A 17,508-nucleotide genomic window follows, 5' to 3' on the forward strand; every position below is an offset into this window, starting at 1 on the left:
GGGACGTGGCCCTCCTGCCTCTCCTTTCCTCCCTCCCCTTCCACGCTCCCCATTTGTGGCTCAGGTAACGTCTCTGGGTTTCGGTTCTCCAGCACTAAACGTCTAATAAATTTGTAGATTTTTTATTTTCTATTTTTTTTTTGCCAAAAAGAGACGGTTCATCAAAAGGATATTTTTTACATTCTTACCAATGCCTTTTCCAAAACATTTCAATTTTCACAGCACCCCATATTCATCCAGCCCAGCTGTCCCCTGCTCGTCCCTGGGCTGCTGGAGCCAACCAGGCAGAGGCGAGAAACGTCTGGGGCAGGGCTGATGCGGCTGCCCCCGCGTCCGGCCGCGAGCTGCGAGCTGTGCCCGGGCTCTGGGAACGGCAGCGTCAGCCCCTTCCCTCCCGCCCGGCCTGCGGGGTCACGGGAGCCTCAGGTCACGGTGCGACGGTGGCGGGACGCAGGAGGCTCTGCCCAGCGCCACTGGGGGGGTGCTGAAGGGATGCTGTTAAGCCCTTCCTGTGCTACTGCTCCTCAAAAGCACCTAAATTCCACTGCCGCCAGCGTCCTGCTGCTCAGCTGGGTCTCCCCAGCCCTGCGCTCTGAGTTCGGGCTGGGTTAGCCCAGCGTTGGGCGAGCCGTGCTGCAGGCACGCTGCGGGGCAGGGATGGGAAGGGCTCTCCCGGACCGCAGCGGGTTTGCTGGAGGCTGGATCCGTGCTGGGAGGAAGAGACCAGAGCGACGGAGGGATGGATGGAAAATTGGGTGCTGAACCACAGCGTTAGGGCAATGCCTAGCCCAAATCAGCCGTGACTCTGCGCACCTCGGTGACGTGGCGTGGCTGCAGGCTACATGGAGGGGAGGCACTGGCTGCCCAGCCCTCCTGAGGCAGCACCCGATCTGGTGCTAACATCCTAAAAATGCTCCCGGCTTGCCAGGAGCCCCCAGCTCAGCTCACACCGGCCTGGCCAGGGCTGGGGACAGGCCCCAAGGGGCCACGGAGCTGAGCCAGTGCCAGCAGCAAGGGAAGAGCGGGGCTGGTGGCGGACCCATCACCCTCGGCCACAGCAGCGAACGCTCACTGGGAATGGGGCAAACCCAGCCACGGCGTTCCCTGATTCAGCGTCTCCCGTGGTGTCTCACCGAAATCTCACCAAAATCACATGGTGGAGTCATGGGGCTGGGGGCTGGTGCTCCTGCGGGCTCGTCCTCGGTTCCTCCCTGCGCCCCATGTCCCTGGGGGCACAACTCCCCTTTCTACCAGGGGTCTATCAGGGCTGGGGCAGTTTGCACATCGGGATTCCCTCCCTCTACTTGGGGCTTAATGAACTGATTTCCATCCTGCTTTCTTGCCCTGCTAAAAACTGTTTTCTCTCTTTTCCATATCATGATTTTTTTTTTTTTTGCTGCCCCGTGGGTGAATGCAGGTGGGAAATCACCGTTGTTTCTCCCGTGTCTTCAGCCCCCGGGGGTGGTGTGGCGAGTCGCTGCTTTCTCCGCGCTCCTTTTGCTGCCGTGCCCCCACCGCTGCAGGCTCTGAGCTCCACCAAACGCCTCCGTCTCCCCGGCGAGGTGCCGGCAGCGGGGTCAGGTCAGGACTGCCCCCAGGAACCGCTGCAGGAGGCTGGAGAAAACGCAGCTCGGCCCCGCGTTGCCGCAGCTGGTGGTGGAAGCTGCACGGCACACCTTGTGCCGCTCGGCTGGGCAATCGCCGGTTCTGTCCGATGCAGCGCAGATGGCTCATTTTACCCTCAAAACCCCTCCTAGGAGGCACAGGTATTCCCGCTGCCCAGCTCTGCCCTGCAGTCCCACCTGGCCGCCGAGCCGCTGGGCAAAGGATGCGCGCGCCTGCTGGCTGCCCGGCCACCTTCCCAGCTGTGTCCTCGCCTGCTTGGAGCGCCCAAACAAAATGCTGCAAGGGAGCCAAGTTAAACAGCGCTCGGTTATCGCTTTGTTAAGCAAAGAGAAACTGAAAGAGAGAAGTGTTTTCCTTTGGTTTTGTTATTTCTCTTTTGGCCCAGTATTTCCTTTTTTTTTTTTTTTGCTTTGCTGAAGGAGCCACCGCCAGCGCCCGAGGCTGTGAGGGTTCGCTCCCAGCAGCTCCGGACCCGACGGCTTTTCTGACAGCAGCCGCTGGGTCTGCTGAGGGGACACGGGACCGTGCCAAAGCTTGGAGGAGGGGGATTTGGGAATTGGAGGGGGCAAGTGTCTTTTTTTGTTGTTTGTTTGAAGAGTTCTGCTTTCTGGGTTTCACATCTTGCTCCCAGGCAGTTCCTGTCCTCCAGCACCCCGCGCAGAGCGCCGTCAGGGTGCTGGGAGGACGGTTCGCTAACCGCAGGGACGAGCTGCAGCTGCTTGTCTCAGCTGCTCAGAGCAGCACCCCCGTGCCCACGGAGCTGCTCCAGAAGGCACGGGAGGAGGAGCGCTTCCAATGCTCGCGGTCCCACTTCTGCCTGGGCTGGGGTCTCCTCTGCCAGCGCCCATCCTCAGCCACGCGGGACACGAGCAGCCAGGGGCACCTCAAGCTCGGATGTGGCAGAGTCCGGCTGCAGCCAGGACTGGTGGTGGGAGCCCTCAAGGGAGAAACGCCCAAGAAATAACGTTTGGTAGAAATTACCCTGTGCCAAGGGGATCAGCAGGATGTGCTCACCTCGCCAATGCCACCAAAGCAATGGCTCTGGCTCCGGCTAACGCCAGGGTTTCCAAAACCCAGCCCTCTGCTGCAGCCCAGGATGTTTCAGCGTGGGTCCAGCAGGCACAGCTTGCCTTAGAGCTGTAGGGAGTTATCAGATTTGGGCTCTTTGCTCAGGGAGGAAAAGCATCGCTGCATTCACCGCTGCCATTTCAAGAAGACACAGCTGATAGCAAAGTTCAGGAAATGTGGATGAAAAGGGCAAAGCCACTTGTGGATGACAAAAGATCACACGGGGATATCTGTCCAGAAAAGGGGAAGAGTTAGAGGAGACTCAGTGGAAATACGGGACGTGCATGGAAACCCTCACTTCCTCCCTGTACTCCCCTTTTTATCCCCTAAGCGCAGTGCAGAAATTAAAGGGCAGCATATGTGGAGCATTAAAAGCAGCTGATTTTGTGCAGCAATACTGTTAACGTTTGAAATAGATGTGCGGGGCTTCAGGTGCATTGGGGTTTATGAAATGGGAACAAACCCAGCTTTGTGACTCCTTTGTCTCTTCTGGCAGAGGGAGGGAAATGCCCCCGACGGGAGGCAGCCAGGGAGCAGCGCCTGCGGTGCCACGGGGCAGGCCGGAGCCCCCCAAACACCCGCCAGGCGAGCAGCTCAGCACCGCGGGCGAGGGTGCTGGTATCGGCCTGCAAGGGCTTCGCCAGGAGCCTGGCGCCGCTCTGAGCTCGTCCTCTCAGCCCTGGGTGGGAGAGGGGCCTGGTGGTCCCTGCCGGCACCGCCCAGCAGCACGAGGGGCTGCCCTTCGAGCCGAGCCCCTTGGCTAAGGTCAGCCCTGGAAAGCTGCAGTCACCCCTCGACTGCTCGGAGGCAAAGCTGAGTTTGGTTCCTCCTCCAGCCTCCCCCTGGCACTCGGCCCTCCCGCTGCGCCCCTCGCACACAGCTGGATCGGAGCAGGGGAAGGGGCACAGAGGCAAGGGGAGGTTTCTTCCACAGGGAGATTTTCCGTTTCTTCCCCAGCGAGCTTTTTTCCCCTCAGCTGACACAGCCAGGCTCACATGGGCAGGTCAGGAATAGCTCCCCAGCTCAGAGTGCCTCCGTGTGAATCAGCCACGCTCACTGATGCAGACGCCAGGCACACGCACGATTTCTCAGTCCCGGGGATGCGCCTGTCCTCCTGGCAAGCAGCCCTCCCCTCCCCACGTCCGCAGGAGAGCTGCCACACAGAGAGAGAACCTGGAGAGGCCCCGGCGCCAGCAGAGCCCACGCAGACCAGGCAGGGTCCCGCAGCCCCGGGGAGGGACGAGGCTGTGGCCCCACCTCGGGCTGGGACGAAGCCTGGGGAGCCCCTGCCCAGACACGGCGGGCACAGGGGTGCTGCCACTGCAGGGGGACAGGCGGTGCTGTGGCAGCGCCCGCTCTGCCTGGGCCACGTCTGCAGCAGCGGTGCCCGGACCATCAGAATTTCCTGTTTCTCCCGGGCGGTGATCGCTCATCCCATGCCTTTCAGCAGCCCCGGCAAGTGCCAAGATTTCACATCCCTGCGCTCCTCCTGAAGATCTCAGGCCTGGCCAGCTCTGCACGGCCAGCCTGGAGGCGCCCGGATGCTGGGAAGGACAAGGGCCTTGCGCAGCAAGCTCCCGGGTTCCTTTAACCTTTGCGAGTCCTTTTGGCTAGCAGGATGCAGATTAAACATTAAGCCCTTACACACATCCTTTGCCTGAAAAAAACACAAAACAGTGTAAGGGCAGGAACAAGAACTGGCTGGTGCCGATGCTGCTGAGAACAGACCCATGTCTTGTGTACTAGGAAACACAGATCCAGCCCCTGCAAGCAGGTTCTGGCTGCACCAGAGAGGAATGGCAGCAGAAGTCATGAGACACAATTCAGGCCAAAGGAACTTGTTTACATTGACTTACATGCCGAGCCCCTGCCCTTCCTTTTTCCTTTGGCCTGTCCCAGATGTTCTTCTTTCTTCACGTATAGCTCCTTAGGGCAGCCCAGGAGTGGGAGCAGGCACTGGCTGGAGGCCCCCACGGACAGGACGTAGGCTTGGGTTACCGCCTACTGCCACCAGCCAAAGGAGCGGAACAGCTCCCTTCCCAAACACAGGCTGGCAACCAGGAGAAAATGTCTAGTTTGAGCAGCTCCAAAACTGTTGGAGTACTAAATGTGAGCATGGCAACCATCATGGGAGGAGAGGGGCTTTGCCTCTTCTTTGGAAACCTCCCATACTTGCCCATACCAACCCCCCCCCGGCTGCGTCGAACTCGTGTTCATCAAATTTCCTCTGCTAGCCAGTTATTCCCCCTGTGGTTTCTACTTCTGCAATTTCTGTACACAATCACATTGCTCATTAGCAAAGGAAGCTGTCCCAAGAAGACTCACACACTCAAAACCACTGAGAATTATAACCTAGCAGAGTCCTACAGTGCTTGAAGGTAAACTGCTGCTTCTGGAGTCAACAATTCCTGAATGGGGAACTAACCCATGTGCATACCCCTGACCCCATGGTGCAAGCGAAGCTCCTTGAAGGACGCTTTTCCTTTATGTACCCCAGAGGAGCAGAAGATCACACTGCTACTTAGGAGCCCTGACTGATTACCCAGCAACTTAAGAGAAAGCAAAACATAGCAGATTGGCTATGGCAGCTGGTAAAAAAAAAAAAAAAGAAAAAAAAAGGGGCAGATCCTTCAAAGCACAGTGTAAGTCAGTGAGTATTTCTGTCACCCTGGAATGGCTAAGTCAGTTTTCCTCTGGTTTTGCCTGAAGGCAGCTAACTGGCGAGCTCTGTGCTGCCCAGCCAGGGCTGCACCATGCTGTGGCCGTTCGCCTGGGCCATGGGAAAAGCTCAGCGGTGCTCTGGCTGTGGGGAGAGCAGGGAAGCCCGGAGTGCCCTCCTCCAGCGTCCCCCAAGGGCTGTGTCCGCATACCCCAGTGAGGGCAGGCAGCAGCTGCTGGTGCCGCACCGCTTGCGCGGAGCACATGGAAGAGCTCTGGGTGCTGGGGGGAGAGGAGGGGCTGTGCAGACACCCCCAACCCTGCCTCCATGGCCATCAGCTGCCTGCCACAGCTCCGGGCGTTGGGACATCGTGTCTCTGCGAGACCCCCCCAGCTCCCAACCTTGTGCTGCCTGGGCAGGCAGAACTGCCCCCGTGCTGCCAAGGACCGTCCCCACGGAGCGCACACGGTTCAGCACGCAGGAGCTCAAGGGACAAAACACTGGGCTGGACGTATGCTCCTACACAGCCCAGCAAACAGCTGCCAGACGACAAACGCTGGAAGTTTTAGCCCTAAATCTCCCTTCAAGAAGGCTGGACTAACTGTTGCTCTGCAAGATTCATAGTGAGCAACCAAACGCAGTTGGTGGTCTTTGTTGGGCTTGAATCAGAGCCCCAGCAAGAGAAGTCCACTAAAACACAGTATGCTCAGCCCCCTGCAGAAGAAAAGCTTGGTACAGCAGCCCACACACACCGGTTCTGTAAAGGAACTGACCGCCTAGGGTAGTCTTTACAGCACAGCAAGGAGCTTCCCAATGTGAGGGGCAGAAGTGGGTCTTCACATTAACCCAGAGGCCTTGAAGGAAGCAGGATTTCACAGCGTGAAGAGAAACACTCTGCGGCCCAGCCACCACCAGCAAGACAGCACCAGTCGTGGCCAGCTCGCTCTGCCGAGCGGTGGAGCCCACGCTGGTGCTACTTGGTCTGGGACAAGCATAGGTCAAAAATTTAGACTTCTGTTTATGGCACAGAGAAGGACTCCTGCAGGCGGGGAGGATGAGGCATGGTTGTTGGCACACTGGATTTGCACTCTGCCACAGAGTTTTTCCAAGCTGGCTCTTTACACCTTGCAGCCGTGAGAGATCGGAAGGGCTGCAAGACCAGGCAGAAAATCAGTCAATGGCAGATGGAGGGCACAGCCACTGACTTTGGGAGGAAAACTCAACCATAAAAAGGAGGTGAATCACCAAGCAAACAGAGAACTGGAGCTGAGTCAGCAATAGGGAGGCATGCATCCAGGTTGTGACAGCGTGGACAGTCCCGAAGCCTTATCTACATTTGCACAAGAGAAACAAAACAGAGGCCGAATTCTCTCCAACATCGCCCAGCTGAAGTCCATGTTCAGTTTCACTGGGCAGCCCATTGCACGGTCTGAAAACAGAGTCAGAAGCAGCCTAAGACGGCAGACCGTGGCCAAGTGGCCAGATCACAACCCTCCCAGCTACTCACGCAGAGGAAGTGCAACCAAAAGCAGCGCTTGGGGAGGGCGGCAGCAAGGCAGGGATGGAAATACCCAGCAGGGTGCTTTAAAAAGTATGAAAGCTTTCACGTTCACTCTTTGCCAGAAGTGCTCTTGTGCCATCAGCTGGCTGCAAAATATCTCCCAAGGAAGCAGATACCTGTGCCATGATTACAGTACACGTAGTGTGTACAAAATCCAGAAGAAAGGCAGAGCTGGCAGGCATCGCGCTCTTCTCACAAGGCAGCACCGCTGCAAGACAGAGGACAGCCTTCGTTTTCCAGGAGGAAAGGCTCCTCCAACTTCGGGATGCAAACTACCGTTCCCGTGAGATACCACCCACAACTTCCACACCATCGAGCCCTCCAGGTATGATAAAGAGCTCCCACCATCTGATGCATCAAGCATTTAATTCCCCTTTCAGGTGCAAGGCTGCATAGGTTAAAGTAGCTGCGAAGTTTAAACCACGAGCCCACATCGCTCAGCTCTAAGTTCCCTCAGTTGCACTTTCCTTCTACTGAGCACTTTTGGTATGAAGCCTAAGGTCTATAATGGAGTTGTAAAAATTGTGATTTACGGTATTTAATGCTAAGCTCACTTTTGGAAATCACGTTTATCTGGAGAAAGCCTGCCTCACACCCATTTGCCCTGCTCCTGCGTCTTTTTTTTTTTTTTTTTTTTTAAAAAAAGACTCCTGTAATCTCCATTTACTAAATTCTGGGACTTCTGGCATGTAAAATTAGTTGTGTGTAACGCAGGGAGAAGGAACCAGTTTTTCCTACGTGATGAGTCGAAGGGGAACCTCTAGTGGCCACAGGCTTTCTTTGCAACAAACCACCGACACTGCAGCGCAGAGAGCAGGCGTGAACAACCCAAATTGTTTCTGCAAGCTCAGCAAGCCCTCCTTTCCACATTGCATCACCTCAGAGCACAGCTTTGCTCTTGGGGACCTCCTCTGCTACTGTATGTGGGTGTTTCCATGTTCTTTTTTTTTTTTTTTCCTTTTTAACTCCTACCTGACAAGTGATTTCACTTAAAACCCCAGCCTTTTAGGGGAATTTCACTTGAAGTTCAAACAGCTTTTTTCCCCTGCAGGGAGTTTGCAAAGACACTTTGCTCATAAAATACCTTGACATCCTCCAACTCTACCAATAAGTTGCTGGAGTTCCCACAAGTCTTAACGATTAAGGCACTGCTGAAGACCTGGCTTAGAGCAACAGGAAAATTTGTTTAAACCAGCACTCCTAACTAGAAGCACTTCTTTCAACCATGTCAAAAAGCAACTGCTCTGTTATCAGGGACACCGGGAGGGAAGAGATCCAGGTTAAAACCAAGCCATCAAGGGAAAAATACTGGTTTTAAACAAGCAATTCCCTGATCAAGCTGCCTGCCTGCTGCTAAGTCACCTCTATGCTGTCACCAGGAAGGTGCAGCCTCCAGAGAGAGCGCGGCAGACCTAGATGCTGCGGGACTGTAGTTAAGTCAATGACACTGTTCACATGCAGAGGATGGAGCAGTGCTGGTGGTGAAGTAAGAAATAGATGCTAAAGGGTTAACTGTAGAACTGTGGCAGATCTAGAGAAGTCACCCAATGCTGATTTTGCAAGTTTTAGCCAACACGGATATTTTAAATCAACCACAAGGACAGGACTGAGGTAGGGAATATCAACGGGACGACCCTAAAAGGTAAGGGAAGACCTCCTGCACACAGATGATAGAACCAACAAAAACTGGCTTGGACTGCTGAAGTCTGTAAATGAGAGGAAGGGTCAGAAGTTTAGCAGTGAGAAAGACTTCTGGCCTTCATCAAAAGACCACCAGAGTACGCTGGATGACAACCCGAGGACTCTACCTACGTTAATGATTCTTCTGATACCTAATGAATATGCAAGAAATTTAGGGGGAAGTGAAATGAGTATGTATATATTCCATCAATATAAGCACCCTGGTAGTAACCCTTGGTGCGCAAGCTAGGAGGAGCGATCCCCCTTGCACCCAGCGCTGCAATAAACATACCTGCGTTATAACTCTCCTCGAGTTGCAAAGTTGGTTTCTGTGCGTTATGGGTTGGCCTGAGTCAGCTGCTGGTGAGCAGAAGACACCTCTAAACTTCATTTTTACACAAGCTGGGCTGGGACACACCACACTTCAGCCTCAGCCAAGGGAAGGCTGCTCATTTCAGAATTTGCCAACCGAAGTTTTTCCCCAGTCAGTCCGGCACCCGATCTTGTTGCAAGCATTGTGAAAGCTCCAAAGCCAGTCAGAAACCGCATATTCACTGCGCCAGGCTCCATCACTGTGAAGAGTTCACACGAGAGAATACACGCTCAAAGGTTTATTTCTCAGTTTTACCATATTGCTTGCTCTGAGGTCTACAACAAGGAAAAATCCACAGACAGCTCTGCTGAAGAACAAAGTCAGTAGCTTCCACAGTCAAACACCTTTTAATACAATGCAAGATTCTTCACAGTAACAAAACCAGCATCAATGCAGGGCAGCAATTCCAACAACCGGGGCAGAAAGCAGTTCAGCAGCACACCCACTCATCCGAAGCAAAAACGTCACACCAAAGAACACACACATTCGTCTCAGCTATGAGGAGTTCCGCACAACACTCAGGACAACGGCAGGGCTGGCAGAAAGGCATCCCAGGTGAAGAGAGGGGTGCCTGAGACTCGGATCTAACGGTCAGACTCCGGGGGTCAGCAGCAGCAGCTCAGCTCCTCCAGCGCCACAGCTGCAGGTGAGCTCTTGGCCCCCACTCGCCGTGGCATCGGCATCACGACGGTGACTGCGCCGTCAGCAGAGGAAGCTCACTGCCCCGCAGAAACGAGGCCACAGTTCAAAGGAGAAGGTGCAGAATTTCAGAGCACACAAACAGGAGCTGATTGATATGTGCCCACCCCTCCATGACTAAACGCAGATCTCTGTGGGCGCTAAGGTTCAGCTCCTCAAAGATCAGTACTGCTTGCCCCTCCAACTATTATTGTTTTCAGTTACCTCAACCCAGAGGAAATCCAAGTTTTTTCCCCCTTCCCTCTCCCCCAACATACTTCATCAGAAAAGTTAGTGTATCGAAGCGTAGGAAGGACAGCTTCAAGGTCTCAAGAGGAAGGCTGTCCCGTCTGTCTAGCACCTGGAAACAGTTCCTGTGGCCTGGCAACAGCTTAAATGCCACTTAGAAATAAATGCAAGTTTCTAATGTCAGGAGTTTCTAGTCTTTTCTGCCTTCATGAGAATACCATAAAGCAAGAACAGCTTCTCAGGAAAGCAAACTGCTCTTGCAGAACTGTGGTAGCTGACGCACAGCCTTCGGCTCTCCAGCTTCACACTGAACAGTTTATCAAGTGACACTAGTGCTTGGCTGCCAACAGGACTACAGACACGAGGGAGGGCGCTCCAACAGTCAGTTGTAACGCGATCAAAACAGTCTGCAGCTGGGGGACCTTCGGACAGTTTTAACCTTGTGATAAGGTGCCCACTGCTCCCATTTTCTTCAAGAGCAGTTTGTTTGCAGTCCACCTCTAGAGTTTTGCATGGAACATAACAAACCGTTGGCTTAATTACCTGACTTTGACATACACTTGGTTAGCAACAACCATTAACTACACAGAAAGAGAAAAGCCTCTTCACTACTGGTAAGTCAAGTCCCAATGCTATTCCTCTAAGATGTCTCACAAACAATGAAAAGCACACACGAGGATTTGCACCTGAAAAGAAACATTCATTTTTACTGGATCAAAGGAATGGGTGAAGATGACACAGCTTTGTATAATTCCTCTTGCTAGATTATTGCAGCCTCTTGTTTATTTACGTTATTCAAATTCAGAACAATACAGTAGTGTTCCGGGATGTCTGCAAGAGGAGGTGGCTACAAGGACTAAAGAAGCACACACTGCAGCAATGGTTTAAGATTGGTAAGAATATCACTGGGCAGCAGAAGGAGGATCACCTGGCACCCCATCTACCTGTCTGAAACGGCATCTACACTCTGATGTGGTTTGCAAACTCGTACAAGTCACAGTTCAAATTGTTCTGTGGGCAGTGTGTGCTCCAAGCACACCTCCCCTAACTGCTGATGCACGGACAGAGCAGCTGTTAAGACACTGCCAACCACTGAGTCCTGCCACCCAATGCAGTGTGCTGTTTTAAGAATGAAGAAAAGATCTACCTTTAGTCCCATGCGAAAGATTGGTTGGTCATCCAGATAAGCTACCTAAAAGGGGGCTTCTGTGATCCTTCACCAGAGGGACCAAAAGCTGTTCTCACTTGATATAAGGGAATCTGGGCTGAGTCCTAGAACTGACTTATGAAAAGGACTCGAGACTCAGATGTCTGAATCTCACTGATTTTTAGCATCAGTCCCTGAATTCTCACACTAATATGCTCTGACAAATTTCTGACCCACTACGAGTAATTTCTGATTTCAAACACCCAAATATCAGTGCGCTAAGAACAGACCAGGGAAAGGAACAGAGTGTCACTTAAGACATGGTACAGTACTCGGGTTTTACTGACATAGTTGCATCCAGCAAGAACGGAGAGAGAAAAGTCACATCACCACCACCAGCTGCAGGAGAGATTTTGCACATAAAAGCTATTCATTTGGAGTGTAATACTGAAGTCACACAAATCCTGCCAAAATGCAGCTCTAGGGAATTTCCAAAAACTTGACAAGTTGAAAATTAATGCTATTATTTTCTTGCAAGGGCACTTCACAGGCAAGCTGAAAAGAGAGTTGATACGGACAAAGCTAACAAATCCCACCTACACTCAAGACATCCTACTAAACATGGTACATTTTCCAAGTGTTTTATTTTGTCAGAGGAACTTTGTGGGATATTACTGAGTGCAACATGATACTGCCAGCTTTGAAAAAAAGTAATAAGGCAGCATCAGCCAATGTTTGTAAAAAGCCAGAAGTTCAAGCCCCTTCCCATCAATATCTATAAGTAATACTGATTACATCAACCCTTCCAGTTCAACCAAGCTTACAGTAAACCCATGAAAAGAGCAGGCAGTACGTGAATCAACAGCCGGGCAAAACTCACTGAGTGCTAAGTGGGAAAGAGGACCCGTGCTTACTCTCAAACAGTAAGAAATAATCTAATAGCAGGTACACTCAGTGCAAAAGATGTCGTAAATTTGTATATGCAATCTAGTATTTCAAGGGGTTATTTTGAAAAAAATTCGAAATGGCACCATAAGAAGGAACTCACATTTTTGCCAAGTTTGTTCACTGACTTTGCAAGTGGCAACAATCTACCAAGACACATACTTCACTGCTGACATGATAAACAAGCCAACATCAACCTGACTGACCTGTGACCTCTGAATATTAACATGATTCTGATCAGCCCAGCTGGGATTTTACCACTAAAAATTTTAAGTTTTTCCCTTTATGAACTTCAAGATTAAGTAGTAACAACATTTTCCCTACTCCAATAGAGTTTTTTAGATTGAACAGCTGAAAAAAAAACTCACTTCCTCTTTTCCCTTCATTTCAGCCATAGTAGTAAATCACCTTACTAGTGAATCTCTTGCTGAAGTTTTGAGAACACTCTGTGGCACGCTCTGGACTATCCACTGATATTTATGTGCTTGTGCTTCATGTGGGAGAGGCTCTGCAGTACATACAGGCAGTTTTAGATAAAGACAGCCAGCAGTTGCCTCCAGAGATCACAGAGCATGAGGTGTGCTTGCAGAACAGAACTGCACGCTTGAATTCTCAGGAATAAGCAAAAGCTTCTTTGCATCAACCACACTTGACCCAACCACAGATGGCAAAAGAACATTACCTTGTTCAGAGTCTCATCACAGGGAAGACTCAAGATGTGGAAAAACAGTGTCACCTAGAGTTCTCCTGGGAAACTCGTTCACTCCCAGAACAACGTTACATAGAAGATTCCCCTCCCACATTCCTCCATTTAACTTCAGGAGAGCGCGTTAACCTTCTGTACACCGATGTTTAATTCCCCAAACATTTAGTGATATCAGCACAATTATTCTCGGATTTAAAGCTTCATTTCAGCTTCCACAAAAGACAAAGAAATGGAAGTGTCTAAGCACTGCACATAATCTTAGGCTTTCAGCTGCCTGAAACACAAGTCAGACTGAAATTATTATACTGATATGGAATAGAAATGTAAACAAGAAACAAGTCTCTGAGATATGATTGTCCTGTCTGGATGCCTTCTTCAGAGGCAGCCTCCTCAAACAGATGCAACTGGAATGTATCAAGGGCTCAGGTACAAGGAGGAAGCTAACTAGCAATCACAGTGATGAAAGTCCTTAATTCTCAAAGGAACTTTCTCATGAAATGGTACTGATAATAGCTCATGATTTGTCTGCACAATGTCTGTTTACAGCAGGGCAATGATTTTATGAACTTTTGTCATGCCTTTATGAACTTTTTTATGCCTTTTGTCAAATCTGAGGTCTCCAATATTCCTGTGAAAGGACATTTCAGATTACTGGCTCAAGCCAGATACTTGTTCCAGTGGCACACAGCTCTACAGTACACCTTAGGCAGCTCAGTGTCTCCGAGGAATTGCATTGAACAGCAAAATTGTCCTGCGATATTGATTTGTATACATTTAAGATGGTTTGAAATCATTCCATTTTCACTTTTACCTAATATCAACACCTGAATCCAGCCAGATCTGATATCTAGAGGTAATGAGCTAAGGAGTTAATCAGGTACATCACTTCACTTTAACTTGCCTTAAATAAAAGTAAACAACTAAGCCCTGCATTCAAGTGCACTGCTTAGTAATTATTAAGGAACACTGTGCCCACAGGTAATTATGTTCTAACTAGGCTCCTGCATTAGAATTTTCCCTGGAAATCCTAAGACAACTGAAAAACTGTCTGAATAATGATAGTCATGTCAGCCATTCATGGTGTCCCTGAAGCCCCACACCTCCAAGACAGAGATCTGGAAGCTTTCAGAACACAATGGTTGATTATTGAAAGTATTGCAGTGGCTGGTTCTTCCATGGTTCAGGTCTGCATCAAGATAAAGAGCCTGGCCATCACCACCTCCTGTGAAGAGACAAGGACGAATTTAAAGCTGTCTTTGCATTTCTTAGGATGTGAAACTGCTATACAAGAAAACAACTTAAGTATTGGAAGCTTTAAATGGTATTTACTTGCTATTTTCAGGTACAACAGCTATGATCAAATGCATAGCTTTTAAATGACAATATCAGAAGTGTTTTGGTTTTTTTAAGTTCATGCAATTCAGTAAGAACAAGAATACTGACTCAACTCTCTGCCTTTACGACTTGTTTTTCATTGCTGGAGAATCGTGAAAGCTATCAACTGCATATTTTCTCTCAGTGAAGAAAAACTGCAGAAACCTAGCAATCAAAAACAAAGCTGGGAGGAGAACAAGATCCATAAGCAACAGCATTGGCTTAGCATTCTTAATCATTAGAAAACACATCAAAGTGAACAGGATTTTGATTATCCGTGGATCTATGTCAATATTCACAGAGCTTATAGTCAAGAGATGTAGTAAAGTGAAACAGATTTAAACAGAAATGTGTTAGGAAAACAAAAAGAAGGATTTCCCTACTGCTTATAGGGCAACCGTGTAAGAATAGTTACAGAAGCCATCTGAAGAATCAAAAGGGTAGAAAGCCTTGTCTACACCTGGAATTGTGTACAACTTTCATTTTTATGTATTTACTGCCCAAGGTTGTGTTTCTCTTATTACTACCTATAGTGAACAGTAAAGATCTCAATTATCTGTGATACATCAATATAAGTGATTTCCAATTCAGTTACAAATGCACTCAAGTTTTCACTAGCCTAGCTGAAGCTTAAACAGTCCAACTTGTGGTTGATTTGAGCACACGTTGCTAAGTGGGAAATTGGCAGACATTTTATGGTACAGAAGAAATCACTGGACTAGTTGCTGTCTCAACAAGCGTCAAGTGAAGCTTTTTGGGAAAAGAAAAACTACAGCTGTACCTGTTGCTTGTAAACTCCCTTAAGCAATAACCTTACTAAGCAGGTTTTTGCTAAAGTCAGCAGCATCACAGATACGATAAAGTTCCAGCAGAATGAACATGTTTTATACTTTACCTTGTGATTCAAAAGCCTCAGTATAAACTAAGATCCTCTTCAAGAACTATTTCTCATCACTAGGCAGGATGAAGGTATGGCTGTGCTTAAAACTATGACTTGCTATCAAAGATCTTATTCTAAAATGCACAGCGTTTAAGTTTTGCCATGGAAAGTTTGGTTGGGTAATGACATCAGGTTTTGGCCACTTTTCTCTCTAACTGTAGCAATACTGAAAAGCATATATGGTAAACACAGGTGACCCTCTCACCTAAAGCTGATAGGAAGAACTGGTCGGATATATGCTCGAGTTTTCATACTGACTTACCTATAATGATGCATTCACTGCTGCCAGCCATGAACATGGAGGCTGTTTTGGAAGGCAAGTTGAAGTGCCGAGCTGATAAGAAAGGAGAAAGGCGATCTGATGGGTCTGATGGAAGGCTACGGGACGAAAGGGTGCTGGAAGCTGGTGAGACGTGATTTTCTGGTTCAGAACCACTTGTGGCCAGTTCTGGGTGTTTTATGATTACCCACTCATAGCGTTCTACTTCTGGTTGTAGCTGTTTAGGTGAGGAGAAAAGCAAAACTTTAAATTAGTGAACACTCACAATGCTGAAAGTTCTGCAGAGAAAACAACATTCAAGCCCCTTAGAGTCTACCTGCACCAAAGATTGGACCAAACTGTGTGTTAGGTCAGATGTTATTTTTCTTTATGCCTTTGCCTTTTAGGTGATTGAAGAAATGATGCGGTGGTTCCCATGTTACCTTTATATATCTTGTTAGAAAATACTCTGTGCATGGGGAAATAAAAGTCATACCACAAAATCAAGAAGTAAAACTTTCTCCACTCAACATTAAGAGCTCAGTCGACTTAGAAACTAGCAGGGCATAAAATCCAGCCCCTTCAGTTGGAAGGAAAGCATGAGTTACTTATACCCGTACAGCGTTTTGCCATACTGCTGTGTAGCAACAAAATTTTACTCACCCTAAATACAAAGCACTCCCCAGTTCCAAAGAAACTCAGCTTGTTCCCGCCTCGTCTCCGCTCGCTCCAGTCAGTTGACAGATAAGCACCGCAGACCTAGCGCAAACAGCAAGGGCAGGAGGTTTTCCGTTGAAGAAGCGCGTTAAACCAACTGACTCCAACATTTCAGAGTCCAGAACTGAAGGTTCTATTTAGTTGAATTTTCAAACTTTCTGGAACAGTGGATTAAGACAGCACAAGTACTTATATATAGATTTAAAATGCTTTAATCTACAGAGTACCCTTCAAATACCAAGTGTTTCATGAATTATTTTACATCTCATAGGCCTTAAAGGAAAAGTGTTCTAACATAATACCAGCTACCAAAACACAAATCACTCCAGACTTGTAAATCCTGATTTGTACTTCATTTTGGCACCCGAAGCAACAGTATCACCACAAGTTACAGTATGAGTAATTCTGGCTGAATTTTTTTTTGCTGGCAAATAGTAGTCTTGGGCTCTCTCTCTCCATTTCAAACTGCAGGTTAAAATCAGTCTAGTTAGGTCAATTCTAAACTAGCTCAGATATTTAAAGCAGCCTATTCGAACAGCATGGGGCTTGCTAGCTTCTGATTAAGAAAAACAGCCCTACATGGCTGAGTTCTTCTGCGGACTCCCTTGTTCACACTGGAAGAATTTCTCACTACCAGAAACAAACATCGCTGCCAAGTGCAGGCAGACCAAACAATGAATCTCTAAGAATAAGATGAAAGCAATACTGCATGTTTTCAGAACTACGGTTAAACAGAATCATTTCAAGGTACACTTGCTGTTTAGCTTCCATCAGCATTACAAACAGAACTCCTACGACGGAAGTACTGAAGAGTAATTCTGTTATATAGATAAAAGCACGTGCATGAAGTAAACAAAAAGCCTAGAATGCTGTTTGATCTGCTATGATGGAATGCATGAGAGCCAGCAAAAACAGAAGACTAGTTTTCCTCTTTCCAAAATGCAAAGGAACATTGGAATAAAAAGAAATGTGTCACTTGGCAAAAGCAAACATGCAAAAAAAAAATCCCCACCAAAACAAGACCTACCACTTTTCTCCTTTTTTTGTTTGGACTGTGTGTGTGCTTTTTTTTTTTTTTTTGAGTAAGAAACTAACTGTACTATGAGAACAGCATCACTTAAAGCTAGACTTTGTAACATACTCCAAGACAAGAAGCAAAATAACGCCTTATGTACTTTCCTTCTTCCCTTTAGATAGAATGGGCATCATATAAGCCATTGGCATGTGAGTAAGTCTGGGACTGCCAGAAACAGCGTACAGAACTACAAAATAACCTGTAGCATGAGGTAGATGTGAAAGAGTAGAACGGGAGATTTTTAATGGGCAGTCATCCTGCAGGAACATAAGCAGAAATATAAGCCTCCATACTATATTAATAGCTTGACATTATACACAGAACATTTAGAAGTCTAGCACAGTAGATCAGAGAACAGACATTCATTACACAAGGTACTTGTGTGTGGTCACTAAGGTTCTGTGAAGCTTGTTTTATGCATTTTTATTTTTATTTTTTTTACTTTTTTATT

General features: G+C 48.6%; 1 protein-coding gene across 5 annotated transcripts in view; it reads right to left on the bottom strand.

Moving 5' to 3' along the window:
* Window positions 1-9,190: 9,190 nt before the first annotated feature.
* Window positions 9,191-17,508, bottom strand: part of LOC308178425 (TBC1 domain family member 24-like) — a 29,857-nt gene continuing 21,539 nt past the window's right edge. For all 5 annotated transcript variants that reach the window (XM_080557027.1, XM_080557029.1, XM_080557031.1 and 2 more), the window contains 3 exons: window positions 15,929-16,024; window positions 15,269-15,503; window positions 9,191-13,914 (listed from right to left, as the gene is read on the bottom strand). In XM_080557027.1, the coding sequence (XP_080413153.1) occupies window positions 13,760-13,914; window positions 15,269-15,503; window positions 15,929-16,024 (486 nt within the window). In that variant the 3' untranslated portion in view covers window positions 9,191-13,759. The remainder of the gene's footprint in view (window positions 13,915-15,268; window positions 15,504-15,928; window positions 16,025-17,508) is intronic.

Source organism: Anser brachyrhynchus, assembly GCF_964034855.1.
Source record: "Anser brachyrhynchus genome assembly, chromosome: 15".
NCBI classification, from domain to species: Eukaryota; Metazoa; Chordata; class Aves; order Anseriformes; family Anatidae; genus Anser; species Anser brachyrhynchus.